At 46.3% G+C, this 14,616-nt stretch overlaps 2 protein-coding genes across 3 annotated transcripts in view; one reads left to right on the forward strand and one right to left on the reverse strand.

The window, feature by feature from the left end:
* Position 1: 1 nt before the first annotated feature.
* On the forward strand, positions 2-3,709 carry MED28 (mediator complex subunit 28; the record flags this gene model as incomplete). The annotated part of the gene is made up of 4 exons (XM_006038301.2): positions 2-55; positions 139-205; positions 1,910-2,022; positions 3,317-3,709. Coding segments are annotated over 4 exons (432 nt in total), but the record flags the coding sequence as incomplete, so codon positions are not given.
* A 1,507-nt stretch (positions 3,710-5,216) lies between these two features.
* The window catches only part of FAM184B (family with sequence similarity 184 member B), a 92,568-nt gene continuing 83,168 nt past the window's right edge, over positions 5,217-14,616 (reverse strand). For both annotated transcript variants that reach the window (XM_025194795.1, XM_025194794.1), the window contains 2 exons: positions 12,606-12,808; positions 5,217-7,546 (listed from right to left, as the gene is read on the reverse strand). In XM_025194795.1, the coding sequence (XP_025050580.1) occupies positions 7,456-7,546; positions 12,606-12,808 (294 nt within the window). In that variant the 3' untranslated portion in view covers positions 5,217-7,455. The remainder of the gene's footprint in view (positions 7,547-12,605; positions 12,809-14,616) is intronic.

Consider the following 14,616-nt stretch of genomic DNA (forward strand, 5'->3'; position numbering starts at 1 on the left):
CGCGCCGCGCAACCCCAACAGCACGCTGGTGGACGAGCTCGAGGCCTCCTTCGAGGTGCGCGCGGGCGGCGGGCGGGGAGACCCCGGGGGTCGGGGCCGGGTCGGGCTGCGCTGAGCCGCCGCGTTTGCCGCCCGCAGGCCTGCTTCGCCTCGCTCGTCAGTCAGGACTATGTCAACGGCACCGACCAGGAGGAGATCCGCACCGGTGAGCGCCCGCTGCGCTGGGCCAGGCCACGCCCCCTGCCCCGCATTGGGGTCAGGCCACACCCCTTTGCCCATGGGTGGTCGTTGGGTCCAGACCACGCCCCCTTCCGGGCCAGGCCACAATCCTTTGAGGTGGGGTTGGGTCCAGGCCACCTCCCCTCCTACCTGGCCGAGGTGGTTTGGCCCCTAGAAGCCCAGCCTGGCTTCCCAGCAGGGAGCCTTGGAGCAGGGGGAAGCAGGCGGGAGGGCTTCATGGCACTGGGTGGCTTCCCCGCTTTAGGAATCGCTCTATTGCGTGCAGGGCTGTGGTGGGGGAGAACTGTGTATAGCAGGCGCTTGGCCCACGGGACAGGTCCAGCCCACAGCACCATGTCTGTTATCTGGCCTGTGGACCAGAAATTTAGCAGCAGGAGTGATGGCATCACTCCCTGCTGCCAGATTTCCAGACTCATTAAAGACCATCCTCAAATTGCGGGATTGCCAGCGACAACCACAGGAAATATGATGTTATGGGGAAAAAACCCTGGTGTATTCTGTCTTGCTCATGCACTCCTCTAAGGGCAGCAGCTGCTAACATCTAATTCTAGAGTCTTGTTTATTATAATGGAAAAGGAGCCAGGGAGCAGTTTTTTTAAAAGTGATTTAGGAATATAAGTATTGTTGAAAATGAAGGACTTCAGGGCAAGTGCTTGCTGGCTTTAGAGCTGAAGTTTTCTTTTCAAAAGTGATGTTCTCTCTTGAAAACTTTACCTTCTAGCTTTAGTTTCAAATATTAAGTTATCCAGCAATGAAGAAAATTGGTTTGTATTTCACTCATGTTCTGAAGTTCATTTAATTTCATAAGCATATCATTCTGGATATAGAATCTAAAAGATTCTGTATGTTAATTTTGCAAGTTAGAAATTTACCCAAGTTTTTCACATATTTGCAGTCTGGACCCACAGTGGAGGTTAGGGTATGTTGGGTTTTTATGGCCCATTGTCATCAGAAAAACGAAGACAAAACCTTTGCAGTGAAACTGGAAACAAACACATTCCCTTCCATATTCTATAAAGTCGGTTTGAAAGCAGCTATTCCATAAGTTCTAAGTAATGTGTTGAGAGCAGTCTATAGATGTGTTTTATTTTATTATTTACTTTTCATTATTTAACCCTGGGGTTGTCAACTGGGGGTGTGTGTACCCCTGAGAGTACTTGGACAGGTACTAGTGGGGTACTTGTGGGCAGGCAGGGGCAGAGTGCCGCCGCCTCCCAGGAGCAGGACCAGGGTGGAGCAAGGGCAGGGAAGCTTGCATGGGGCAGCTGCCACTGCCACACACCAGCCCAGTGAACTTCCCTGCCCTGGCCCGGCTCCTGGGAGGTGGCTGCGCGCTGTCCCCACCTGCAGTCCTCACTTCCCTGCTCCGTGGCCAGCTGTGCGCCACCTGCCTCCACCCCCCACCCCCAGTTTGGCATCCAGCTGCTGAGGGTACTTAGACTAAAAAAGATTGAAAACCCCTGATTTAACACCTTCAAATTGCATCTGTTCATGCTACTAAAAGTTTATGGACTATTTTTGGAAAATGGGATTGAGCCAAATACATTTTCAAATGTGGGAACCTAGGCCACTTTTACACTTTCTTTTGTCTACTAACTGATTTTCTTCTCTTGTTATAATTAATCTGTTCAGTTTCTCTCCTTCGGATTATTTTGTTTCTGTATTTTAGGCGTTGATCAATGTATCCAGAAATTTCTGGATGTTGCAAGACAAACTGAATGCTTTTTTCTACAAAAAAGACTGCAGCTCTCAGTTCAGAAACCAGAGCAAGTTATTAAGGAGGTAGGAAGTTACTGTCTTGATCTGTTTATCTCAGCTGTGGCAACTTAACAAAAGCATGTTTTGTTTTGTGGTAGTACAGAAGAAACTGGTACTAATAGAATCTTTAATCTCCCCATCCACAGCCAGAGTAGATTTTTATAATTTGTCCCCAAGGCCAATTTAGAAATACAACATTTTCTTGCCACTATATAAAAAGGTCCATAAAAAGTGTAGCATTACAAGTATGTACCACCGAACAGGATTCTCTCCAAAGAGCCTAGAATCTAAAGATGTTTACTCAGTTTAAGAGTTTTTTCTCCATTCGATGGGGGAGGAGGGGGGCAAGCTCCTTGTCTCAGATTTGAGTACAAGCCAGAGGGAAGGAAGCTGCAGTTCCAAGGCCAGGGTTGGAGTTAGAGCCACAGCTGCTGCCATGCCCCTTCCCTTCCCCTCCCTCTCCCCGCAGTTTTTGATCCCTGCAGCAGGGGGGGCCTATGTGTGGGTGGGGATGTGGCACAGGGTGGCAAGTTGGGTGGGCAGGTTCTTCTGGGTGCAGGCACAGTAGGGAGGGTCAAATATCAGGGGGGCAGGGGTGTAGGGAGGGGGCCTGGGGGCAGGTGGGAGGAGTGCAGGCATGGGGCATGTAGACACTGGAGGGGGGTGGGGTGTGGAGCAGGTAGCTGAGAGGACATGTAGCAAGGGATAGGTGTCAGGCCACTTGATTCCCTTGCTGCCTACCCTCTTACTGATGATTGCACTGCTGTGATACTGGGGGGGGGGGCAGGAGAAGACGGCTGTGAATTTAAGACAACCCTCCAAAAATTAGATTCTAGACATAGAAAATTATAACAAATCATAACACATTTATAATTTTTTTCTGTGAAGGAACAGTTAAATCTGGATAATGCAAAGGGTTTTGTTTCCTTCTTTCTAATTTCTCAGGAATCATTTTATTGGTGAATGGGAAAGAAACTGATACTCTAGCAGCAGGCTGAATGGAAATAGCTAACATGCACTTTCCCATTTATTAAGCATTTGTGTTTAGTCTGGGAACTGTCCAAAACGTAAGGGTTTTATTAGGCATTCTACTATTAGGCATCTACAAATGTCCTTACAGCCCTCCTTCAGGCACCCAAGGTCTTACTGATGACCCTTGTATCTGTTGCTGGCTTTGTGGCCATCATGCTTCCAACATATGTATGTGGTGACACTCGCATTGTCGTCATCATCAGGCATTCCACTAGGGTTTTGTTTTAATATACAATTTGTGCAATGAAGACATTTGTAATTTACTAATATATTTTATCACCTGTAGGATGTATCAGAATTGAGGAATGAATTACAGAGGAAAGAAGCACTAATTCAGAAGCATTTGGGTAAACTGCGTCACTGGCAACAGGTTCTAGAAGACATCAGTGTGCAACACAAAAAGCCTGCAGAAATGCCTCAAGGACCATTAGCTTACCTGGAACAAGCTTCTGCTAATATTCCTGCACCCATGAAACAGACATGATTAAGGAAAATGTCAGTGTCTTTGAGCGGTATTTTAACTTAAAGCAAAGTGGTATTGATTTTTTTTTTTTTATTTGCTATATGCATAATGTATTTTATATTATAAATATAAATAGTATTTGTTCTGTTGTGACAGTGGGACAGAGAACTAAGTGTAAAATAAATTTAATCTTTTCCACAAACCATGGACTGGGTCCTACATTCAAACTGAACAGAAGCTCCTTAAATGTCTTATCTATGTGATATTGTGGCTTGGTCCCTATTACTGCTTTCTTAGCTGATGATTCCTGCAGCCACTGATTTGCTGCTGATGCACGTGCCATCTGGCTGCTGAGTCCTGTCCTGTCCTATTTGTGAAGGAGGGAGGGGGCAGGTGCTGCCCAGGAGGAAGGGGGCGTGGGATGGAGGCACAGCTTGTCAGGGGTGGGGGCAGCTCTTGCTGCTGCTTGCACCCTGGGAGAGCACTGGGGGGGTGCCCCCTGGATCTGCATGGGGTGGATGGGGCGGGGGCTAGAGCCAGCACTGGGTGGGACTCTTCTCAGCGGGGACTGGGCTGGGAGGGGGCTGCAGCCACCCCAGATTTCTCTGCAGCTCCACTCCCAGCACTGCTGCCAGCTGCCCAGTGAAGTCTTGGGTCTTCCCAGCATGTGGGTGGAGGTGGGACATGGAGCCAGGCTGTGCTTGGTGACGCAGAGCTGGGAGCGGAACTGCAGCAAAATTTGGGGTGACTGCAGCCCTCTCCCAGCATTGCTGGCTCCCACTCCGAGCTCATCCCACGCTGAGAAGAACCCCGCACAGTGCTGGCTCCAGCCCCCCTGCCCTCCCCCAGATCTGGGGGGCATACCCCCCCTACCCTACTGGGGTGCAAGCAGTGGCAGGAACTGCCTCCCCCCACTAGCCTCCCCTCCATCCCATGCCCCTGCCCTCCTGGGCAGCACCTGCCCCTGCCTCCTTCCTCCCTCACTGTGGAGGCCTTGATCTGCGCCCCTCCCCATACCCCTTCTCTCCCCCCTCCGCTTCGGACTTACCAGCTGGAGGCAGCTCTCCACACTGCTGGCTCTGCTCTGTGCTGTGGTGTGCAGCATGGGCATTTACCGGCCAAATTATTGGCCCCATCTGGCTGATATCCAATACAGCAATTTTTTTTATATCAGTACTGATCCGATATTGGACCAATATATCAGTGCACCTCTATTTTTGAGACATTTAAATTTTTCTCTTAGTGTAGACATGGCCAAAGAAGACCAGATAGACCAGTTGACCCATCTGGTTAACGACCTAGCAATTGATGCTTTTCAACTCCGCAGTTGGAGTACTGCGTGCAATTCTGGGTGCCGCAATTCAAGAGGGATGCGGATAACCTGGAGAGGGTCCCTCGTACGGTTAAGGGCCTGCAGACCAAGCTCTACGAGGAGAGACTAGAGAAACTGGACCTTTTCAGCCTCCGCAAGAGAAGGTTGAGAGGCGCCCTTGTGGCTGCCTATAAGTTCATCACGGGGGCACAGAAGGTAATTGGTGAGTATTTATTCACCAAGGCGCCCCCGGGGGTTACAAGAAATAATGGCCACAAGCTAGCAGACAGCAGATTTAGATTGGACATTAGGAGGAACTTCTTCACAGTTCGAGTGGCCAGGGTCTGGAACGGGCTCCCAAGGGAGGTGGTGCTCTCCCCTACCCTGGGGGTCTTCAAGAGGAGGTTAGATAAGCATCTAGCTGGGGTCATCTAGACCCAGCGCTCTTTCCTGCCTATGCAGGGGGTCGGACTCGATGATCTGTTGAGGTCCCTTCCGACCCTAACATCTATGAATCTGTGAAACTCTGGGAAGACCATCCTAATAGAAAAAGATGCAGCTATAGTTAGTGTTTCCTAACCTCTCTCTCCTCCAGAAGTGTAATGCCTGGCACTTTTTTTTTCTTTCTGTTGACTGCTTGTTTTCACAAAGGTCCAGTGCTTGTTTTTCTCCTGAAGCTATAATTAAAAGGAAGTGGGTGATGACCTGGGAGCTCCCCTTGTTACTTTCCTCATCAAAGTATCTTTAACTGGAATGACTTAACATTGATGTGCATTAACTTCAGGCTTGCTTGGGAAAGTGTATTTTGTGCCAGAAATTTAGCTAAAACTCCCTCCCAACTTTATAGTTGGACACAAAAAGATTTTACTGAATAAATAAATTCTGCTTCTTGCATAGTCCATGGAGCATCATAGCTACAATGCCACAATATACCAAAGTAGTAGCAGATAAATAATTTGCATAGGAAACCCATGACTGATGGTTACAATGGAGAATATCATTTTGCATATTGTGTAAAGGCAAAATTAAAATATTCATAATTATTCACTTACCTTTTCCATCATAGACCCTCCTCTAAGTAAGACATAGGCATGACAAAGTGTTTAGATTATTACTTGTATATAGAGATCTTTCTCAGTATTACTTCCTGTATGTCACTTTATTACCTTGATCATAGTTATACATATAGTAAATAGACTTTCTGTAATTTTCTTCGTAAATTAACAAACTATTCCAAAACGTATCTTAGAGTCCCTTTCAGAACTAAACTACTTGTCCCCAAAGATCAATGGGTTGACAGTGATGGACAATGCAAGACTTAGGTGCTGATCATCTCAGTAGTAGACTTTCAGCTCTAGAATTCTCTGATTCTTGAGATTATGAGCAGACAAAGCCATGACAACTTTAGGGATGGCGTACTTTAAGATACGTTTATTTATGTAAGATTTCCTTCAAAATCATCTTTCCTGATAATCAGTTAAAAACAATCATGCTTAAGGAAGCAGTGCGAGATCTTGAATTTGCTCCTTCCTGCTTAGATGAGCAGAAAGAAAATACACCAATGGAATGTGTGCATGCATAATGTTCACAGATTTGAAACTATGAATTGTACAGTGTTTTTCAAAGTTCTATACAATATAAATAGTATAAAAACAGGAACATTTGGTCTATAAGCAAGTTTCAATGATCAAAGTTGAATTTTATGCTGAGTCTACCAGAGTGATCTTTAAATATGTTTATTGAAAACTACATGAATAGTATCTGGTAACAGTCAGACTATACAAAAGCAATTTCTTGAATTGAATAATCTAAGGCCAGATTCTGTTCTAACTCTTGGGTGCATAAGTGCAATTCCAATCCTCCCTGCTCAAGTCCCTGAAAACCAAGTAATGTCCTCCTCACTGGTTTTGAGACTCATTTTTAAAGGTATGAGAGTGTTTTACAAAAGTAGATGCACTAGTGAATTTTCAGGTACTTGAACCAGGTTGAATAAAATCATACTTAGGCACTGAACTCCACTTAGACTTGTACTAGGTGTAACAGAATCTAGCCACTAGTCCTAAATTCCCTTTTACACATACACCATCCCAAGAGGTATACTACTGTACAATATAAAATTTAACAAAAACTACCAGATTAAACAAGCACCCTCTAAAAATAGCATTCAAATAAGCTGAGATGATTTAACAGCCCAAGAAAGGGAGAAAATGGGTAGAGGAGATAATAAATATGAAACCAAGTGTGACTATACTGAAAAATTCTGTAAAGTTATAAGGTGTTCTTTAAAAAGGAGCCAAACCGACAGGGCCATGAGGCACCAAAAAATTAATTCAGTACTCAAAAGTAGCTGCACAAGAGATACATTCTTACCTTGGTATGGAAGACTTTCTGTTTAACATGGGCACTGGGTTGACCATATACTTACCTATAATCTTTCATCCAACTCCCGTGTTTCAGGAGGTTATTTATTATCACGTGTATATCTGAGACCCATGTGTATAATCCCATAGTCAAAAACAGTAAATTCCTATGAAGGTCTGTGCAAATTACACATAGATATATATTTTTAGATCAGTTCACTGGGCAAACATTTCTCAAGAGTGAAATTGTCTGATCTCATAATTTGGAGTACTATGGAAATGGTTGTTTTTTAAAATGAGAAGTATTTAGTAAACCATTCCTGATGCCGAGGGTCTTGTTTCTTGTCATCTGTAAATTTTGATGCTTCGTTGTCTTGTTTCCTGTACAAAAAGACAAATGGCAGTATTCTTTGAATTCTTACCAATACTTAATCCACATTTCTTTTTCCACAAGAACTTGGCATGGCGTGGGAGGACTTGTTCTTACATGAGTCAGAAGAGGCAAGAAGATGCCAACTGCAACCCTCATATGATCAGTGAGAAGTAGTTAGCTGTGCTAATCTGAGTATTTAAGTCACTCCTATTTGGTAGCTGCCTCTTTGCATATCCTTTCAGCCAATGAAGTGAGCTCTTCCTCGTAAAGGTTTACACATCTCTGAATCAGTTAGTCTAAGGTGCACTTATACCCTGCCTTCTACAACCCTCAAAAGTCAAATAATGAACTAACAAGCATTATCAAGATGCAAAAGATGGGAGTTTGTAATAGTGGCTAGCAGCTCTGGAAAGAAAAAGTACTTGCTGACTCAGAATCTAAAAAAAAATCAAAACCCAAAAAATCAAACAACAAAATGTACCTTGTTTCAGGAACTGAATCCTTGGAAATCAAGATGAAATTTCTCTAATAAAAATACAATATACTCTGATGTATGAAGGGGTTTGGACACTTGCAGGTTTATTGAAATCTAAAACTGTCCTATCCGGATTGTGTGATGTATTTCACTGATTACATGCCTGGTTTTATGGTACCCAACCTCATCTCCTCAACACTTGTACTTCACATCAATGCACTTAAAATAATTACTTATTTATAACTGATGATAAACAAGTCACATTCCAGCTCTTTTCTAAGCCCTAATAACATTTTGTGCAAACTGCATCTGATTGACATTGACACAGGTCTCACATGACACAAAATGCTTTTGTAAGAACTTGTGAGCTGCCAAATTGGATCAGACCTTTGTTGCACCTAGTCCTGCTGCTGCTGAAAAGAAACTGCAAAAGACAGGTACAGGGTAACAACTTTTTCCTAATTACTGGGACTTACTAGGTGCCAAACTGACAGGGCCATGGTCTCATTTTGGTCCTTAAGCATGAAGGTTTCTATCCTTTCCAAAGTGTTCGTTTTTACACGTACCATATTTCACAGTGTGTAAGCCAGGTTTTGAAGCCCAATTTTGGCCCCTGAAAATCCAACCTCAACTTATACACTGTACTGCCTTCCCCTGCAAGTGGCGCTGGGCTTGGCACTTAGCTGGCATAGCCCAGGCAGTGCCGCTCACAGAGGATGGGCCATGCCAGCCGAGCACAGTCCAGCGCTGCTCACAAGGGATGGGGACAGGGCTGGGCTCAGGGCTTGGCTGGTGCAGCCCCATCCCCTGTGAGCAGTGCTGCCAGGGCGCACCAGCACCGCTCATAGGGTATAGGGCCACACCAACTGAGCCCACCCCGTCCACTGCAAGTGACATTACTGAGTGCTGAGCCCAGCCCTGTTGTCTGTACCACTCACAGCAGACAGGGCCAGGCTCGGCGCTCAATTGGTGCAGCCCCATACTCTGTAAGTGCATCCCCTCTGCAGGGGATAGGGCCGAGTCAGCTGAGTACCAAGCCCAGCTCCATTCCCATCCCCTGCATGTGGTGTGTCCCAAGCCAAGTGCTGAGTCCAGCACCACTCACAGGGGACAGGGACAGGGCCAAGCTCAGTGCTCAGCTGGGGATGTGCTGCCCGCAGGGGACGAGGCTAGGGATGGGTCGAGGCTGGGTGCTTGGCTGGTGTGGCCCTAACCCCTGCAAGCGGCGCCAGGCTGCCAGGGGATGGGGCTGCACCTGCCAAACGTTAAGCCTGGCCCTATCTGCTGTGAGCGGCACTGCCGAGCGGTGAGCCCAATGCCATTTGCAAGGGATGGGGCTGGGCTCGGCGCTCAGCAGCGCTGATCTCAGTGAACAGTGCCGGGCTTGCTGCTTGGCTGGTGCAGCCCAGGCAGTGCTGCTCACAGGCGATGGGGCTGTGCCAGCCAAGCACCAAGCCCAGCTCTGACTTATACACCGAGCCTATGAAAATCCTAATTTTCCTAACTTTTAAACCAAGGCTGACCTATACATCATGTTGATCTGTACACTGTGAAATGTAGTACTAATGTGTTTTCATTTGTTCTTGTTAGTGATGCAGGGAAGTGAGAGTTGGTGAAGTGGAGTTGCTTCCATATTTAATTCTATAAAAATAGGTCCCGGATGATTGGAAAAGGGCAAATTTAGTGTCCGTCTTTAAGAAAGGGAAAAAGGAGAATCCAGGGAACTACAGACCAGTCAGCCTCGCCGCAGACCCTGGAAAAAATCATGGAGCAGGTCCTCAAGGAATCCACTGTTAAGCACTTGTGGATTCATTGAGGGCAGATCATGCCTGACCAGCCTGATTGCCTTCTATCATGAGATGAATAGCTCTGTGGATGTGGGGAAAGCAGTGGATGTGATCTACCTTGACTTGAGCTAGGCTTTTGATACAGTCTCCCACAGCATTCTTGCAAGCAACTTCAGGAATTATGGGCTGGATGAATGGACTGTAAGGTGGATAGAAAACTGGCTGGATCATCAGAGGGTAATAGTCAATGGCTCAATGTTTAGTTGGCAGCCAGTATGAAGTGGAGTGCCCCAGGGTTTGGTCCTGGGGCCGGCTTTATACAATATCTTCATTAAGGAGCTGGAAGTTGGGATGGATTACATCCTCAGCAAGTTGGCAGATGACACCAAGCTGGGAAAGTAGACATATGCTGGAGGGTAGGGCTAGGATTCAGAGTGACCTAGACAAACTGGAAGATTGAGCCAAAAGAAATCTCATGAGGTTCAATAAGGACAAGTGCAAAGTCCTGCGCTTAGGACAGAACAACCCCATGCACTGCTAGAGGCATGGTACTAACTGGCTAAGCAGTAGCTCTGAAGAAAAAGACCTGCGGGTTACAGTGAACAATAAGCTGAATATAGGTTAAAAGAGTTACAAAAAAGGCTAAAGGCATACTGGGTTGCATTAGTATGGAGCATTGCCAGCATATTGAAGTGATTCTTCCCCTCTGTTTGACACTGGTGAGGCTACACCTTGAGTACTGTGTCCGGTTTTGGGCCCCCCCCACTACAGAAAGGATGTGGAAGGATTGGAAAGAGTTCAGCGGAGGACAATAAAAATGGTTCAGGGGCTGAAGCACATGACTTATGAGCAGGGATCTGGGTTTTCCGTTTCCCACGGAAAAACAGAGAAAATGCGGATTTCCCTTTTTAGCAGAGAAATCTACAGATTCTCCGCTTTTGCAGAAAGCTCTTGCAGGCTGGCAAAGAGCTCTGCTGGCACAGCAGAAAGGGCGGGAAACCCCCAGCCCTGCCCGGAGGAGGAGGGAGATGGGGGGAGGGCAGGGCCAGGCTCAGACTTGTCCTTTGCCCCTGGATCCTAGAGGTAAGTGGGGCTTGGGGGCTGTGGGGCAGGTCTGGGGAAGATGGTTGGGGGGTGAGGGAACGGGGTGCTGCCAGCCCCCCTCTGTGGGGCTTTACTGGTAAGCGATGTGGGACGCAGTGTGGTGGTGCCCGCCATGTGCGGGTAGCACACATGCTGCCTGGCCGCCTGCCCAGGGGAGGGAGAGGAAGGCTTGCATGCGACTCGAGCACTGCTCTGTGGCCGGTTCTGCAGCCGCGGCGAAGGATGGTGGCTAGGGGGAAGCGGGGGTTCGCACGCGGCGGCTGCTGCTGTTTATCTGGAGGGCCATGCCAGTGGTGCCAGTCGCTGCCTACAAAACCTCCCGCTGCCGCCGTGGAGCCGTGCCTGGAGCTGTGTGGCTGGCCGCCGGGCGGCAGTGGCAGCATGGTGGTGGCTGGGCAGCACGCAGCCACCCCTACCACCATCCCGTGCTGCGCTGCTGCCGCCGGCCACACAGCTCCGAGCACAGCTCTGCGGCAGGGGGCTGTGGGGGACCTTTCATTTTTATCACGGATTTTAGGTTTTTAATCAGAGAATTTGCAATTTTTAATCAGAGAAAACCAGGATCCCTGCTTATGAGGAGAGGCTGAGGGAACTAGACTCATTTAGTTTGGAGAAGAGAAGACTGAGGGGGGAGGTGATAGCAGCCTTTTAACTACCTGAAGACCGGTTCCAAAGAGGATGGAGCTGGACTGTTCTCAGTGGTGGCAGATCATAAAACAAGGAGCAATGGTCTCAAGTTACAGCAAGAGGAGTTTAGGCTCCATCTTAGGAAAAGCTTTCTCATTAGGACAGTGGTGAAGCACTGGAACAGGTTACCTAGAGGGGTGGTGGAATCGCCATCCTTGGACGTTTTCAAGACCCAGCTCAACAAAACCCTGGTTAGGATGACGTAGTTGGGGATGGTCATCCTTTGAGCAGGGGGTTAGATTAGATGACCTCCTGAGGTCCCTTTCAACCCTAATTTTCTATGATTCTATATAAATCTAATTAATCAATAAATATAGATGGTAATCTCTGGGCAGACCTAAATGTCTACTGCTTACACAGATATGATTGTGTTATTAGTTTAAGCATCATTTAGAAAACACATCTAAAAATGACATTAAATTTTAACTTTTCAGAAAAAAATGAGGGCTAGGCCAGACACTTTGAATGTTCACAAATAAAGTCCTAATACAGGGAATATCAGAGGAGAACTGAGCATCTGCCAGATCAGTATTTTGAGATCTCCATACTCATTTGCCAAATTACCCTCCTAGCCTCAGTCAGGTCTCTCCTAAAAATACACTTTTGCTAAATATGGAAAAATAAATAAAATGCACTTGTAACTATTGAGATAATTCCAAGTCTTGGGAGCACAGGCCTTGAAGGGACTGTCTGCCTCACTGAACCCAGACCTCACCTGTTGCTGGCAGCCATATAAGAAAAGGTGAGTCTTAATAAATAACAACATGATTTTATTTACATTCATGCAGTCTTTTATGACCATTGCTTGTGCCCTGTTGAACTGCAGTCATAAGCCCTTTCAGGCAGAGACAATGGCTGATATCCTGCAATGAGCTCAAGTTATGGGCAGGTGTTTGGAAATACGGACTTTACTGCAGAATCAGAGCCAATGTTTTTGGCTTTTGCACATTTTTCAGTGCCTGAAAGAATCTGAATACCCTTCAAGCCACTAAAATATGTAAGTTTATTGTTTACCTTGTGGCCGTGCTAGAGTCCGAGGATTGTGTTGACTGATAGCAGGCCCTGATGCAGCTGGGACTCTGGTCTAGGCTTGTAGATTTTGTTATTTGAGGAGAACTCCTCTTTGATCTCAAGTCACAACTCAGAAAGCTCTTTGCGTAGGAGGCTAAATTTGGCACACTGACAACACGGCTGGGCACATCATCCAGTTTCTTCTTCTGTTTTTATTATGAGAAGAGAAATTAATCCTTTCTTCTTCCACGTGGATAATACAAGTTCTACATAATGGACTTGTTGCAAGAAAGTATTGGGCAAATTCCATGACATTGGTGAGTGTTGATTCTATTTTGGGCATACAAAGAGGAAGTTCCTAAAATATGTGGCCACAGAAAATTCTGTCTATAACATTTAAAATGAAGTCACTCTTGCAGATTCAGCTAGGACAGCTGTAGGGCCCCTGGGTCAAAGCAGAGGTGTCAAACCCTAGCAGTGAGTTTACTTAACTTTAAAGTTGCAATCACATATCTGACAGAGATCCCCAGATCTGATTGCACTACCTGGGGATGCCTCCTGCAGCTCTGTCAGGTGCACACACCGTTTGGCATAGAGCCTTGCTTTTGTTACAGGTCCTACTGGCAATCCTCAGTACACACAACCATTTATTTGCAGTCACTCCTGGTCTAGAGCCAGGGTAGCTGCCATTTGGTCTGTTTTGACTAAATAACACATTGGGTTAGAGTATGTTTGCACTATCAACTACAGGATGGTATAGATATACCTTAGCTGGCTCTAAACAAGCTGGCTCAGATAGCAGCAGTCAAGTCACAAGGACACTGACCTCTGTATGAGTTAACTTAGCTCCATGCTCCTGCAGATAGATTCCTAATCAGTACTCAGGTATGGGCTACACTGCAAAGCTTTGCCAGCATAGTTACATCAAGGCAGAATAGAAGATTGTACTCTCCCTACCCAACACAGCTGTGCCCCACACCTCTCCCCTTCCCTGAATTTGAGCTCAGTTGTGCTGACAGAAGAGGGCATTTTCCAGTTTAACCTCCGTCATTAGAAGATTAAAGTGCTATAGCAAAGCCAGCAGAAAATACCTTTTGCTAAAATACCTCATGGTTTCAATAAGGAGCTCTATCACTATTGCTACAACAGCACAGCTATAGAGATCACCCTACTGCCAGCTGCCATAGGGATGCACAAAGCTGCCAAGGAGCTGTGTGGATGTGAACATGCTCTGGCAGCCTCCCTGTTGTGGATGCTGTCTGTTAGGAGAAGTTCTGGTGGCAGAAACAGCCTCATGAAGATAAAATGTCCCTGTCCTCTAGGTCTTGCTCTTCTGTCCTCTGCCAACATCTCTTACTTCTGGCCATGCCAGCAGCTAAATATGGAAGTGCTGCAAAGCCTAAGGAGACTGAGCATATATGCTAGCAGCCCAGACAAGGATTGTTTACATAGCTCATCTGTCTGCATTAAGTGATGTAAATTGGCCAGCTCCTAGGTCTATGCAAGAATTCTTCTTACTCCTGCAAAAGGTTATATACATATTTGTGAGCAGCCTGTCTTACACCTACATAAATACACATATTTTGAACTGATACTATCCTCATCTGCCAGTTTTGGAAACCGCTTGCCACCCACAGAGCAAGTTTTGTACAAGACACTACAGACTTTCTACGGAAACTTAAAAACATAGACCACCTTCCCAGCAACACACTCCTAGCCATCATGGATGTTACCAGCCTATATACCAACATCCCACACCAGGATGGCATCCAAGCCTGCCTTACATATCTACAGGAACAAGATTACAACCCAGAATACAGGCCCAAAGATATTACTGAGCTTATACACTTCATCCTCACACACAACAATTTCACGTTTAATAATCAACACTTCCTCCAGATGATGGGAACAGCTATGGGCACTAAAATGGCCCCACAGTATGCCAACCTTTTTATGAGCCACCTGGAAGAAGACTTCCTCAAGAACTGCACCATCAAACCCTTGCTATACTTAA

The sequence above is a fragment of the Alligator sinensis genome, unplaced genomic scaffold (assembly GCF_000455745.1).
Source record: "Alligator sinensis unplaced genomic scaffold, ASM45574v1 scaffold1498_1, whole genome shotgun sequence".
NCBI classification, from domain to species: Eukaryota; Metazoa; Chordata; order Crocodylia; family Alligatoridae; genus Alligator; species Alligator sinensis.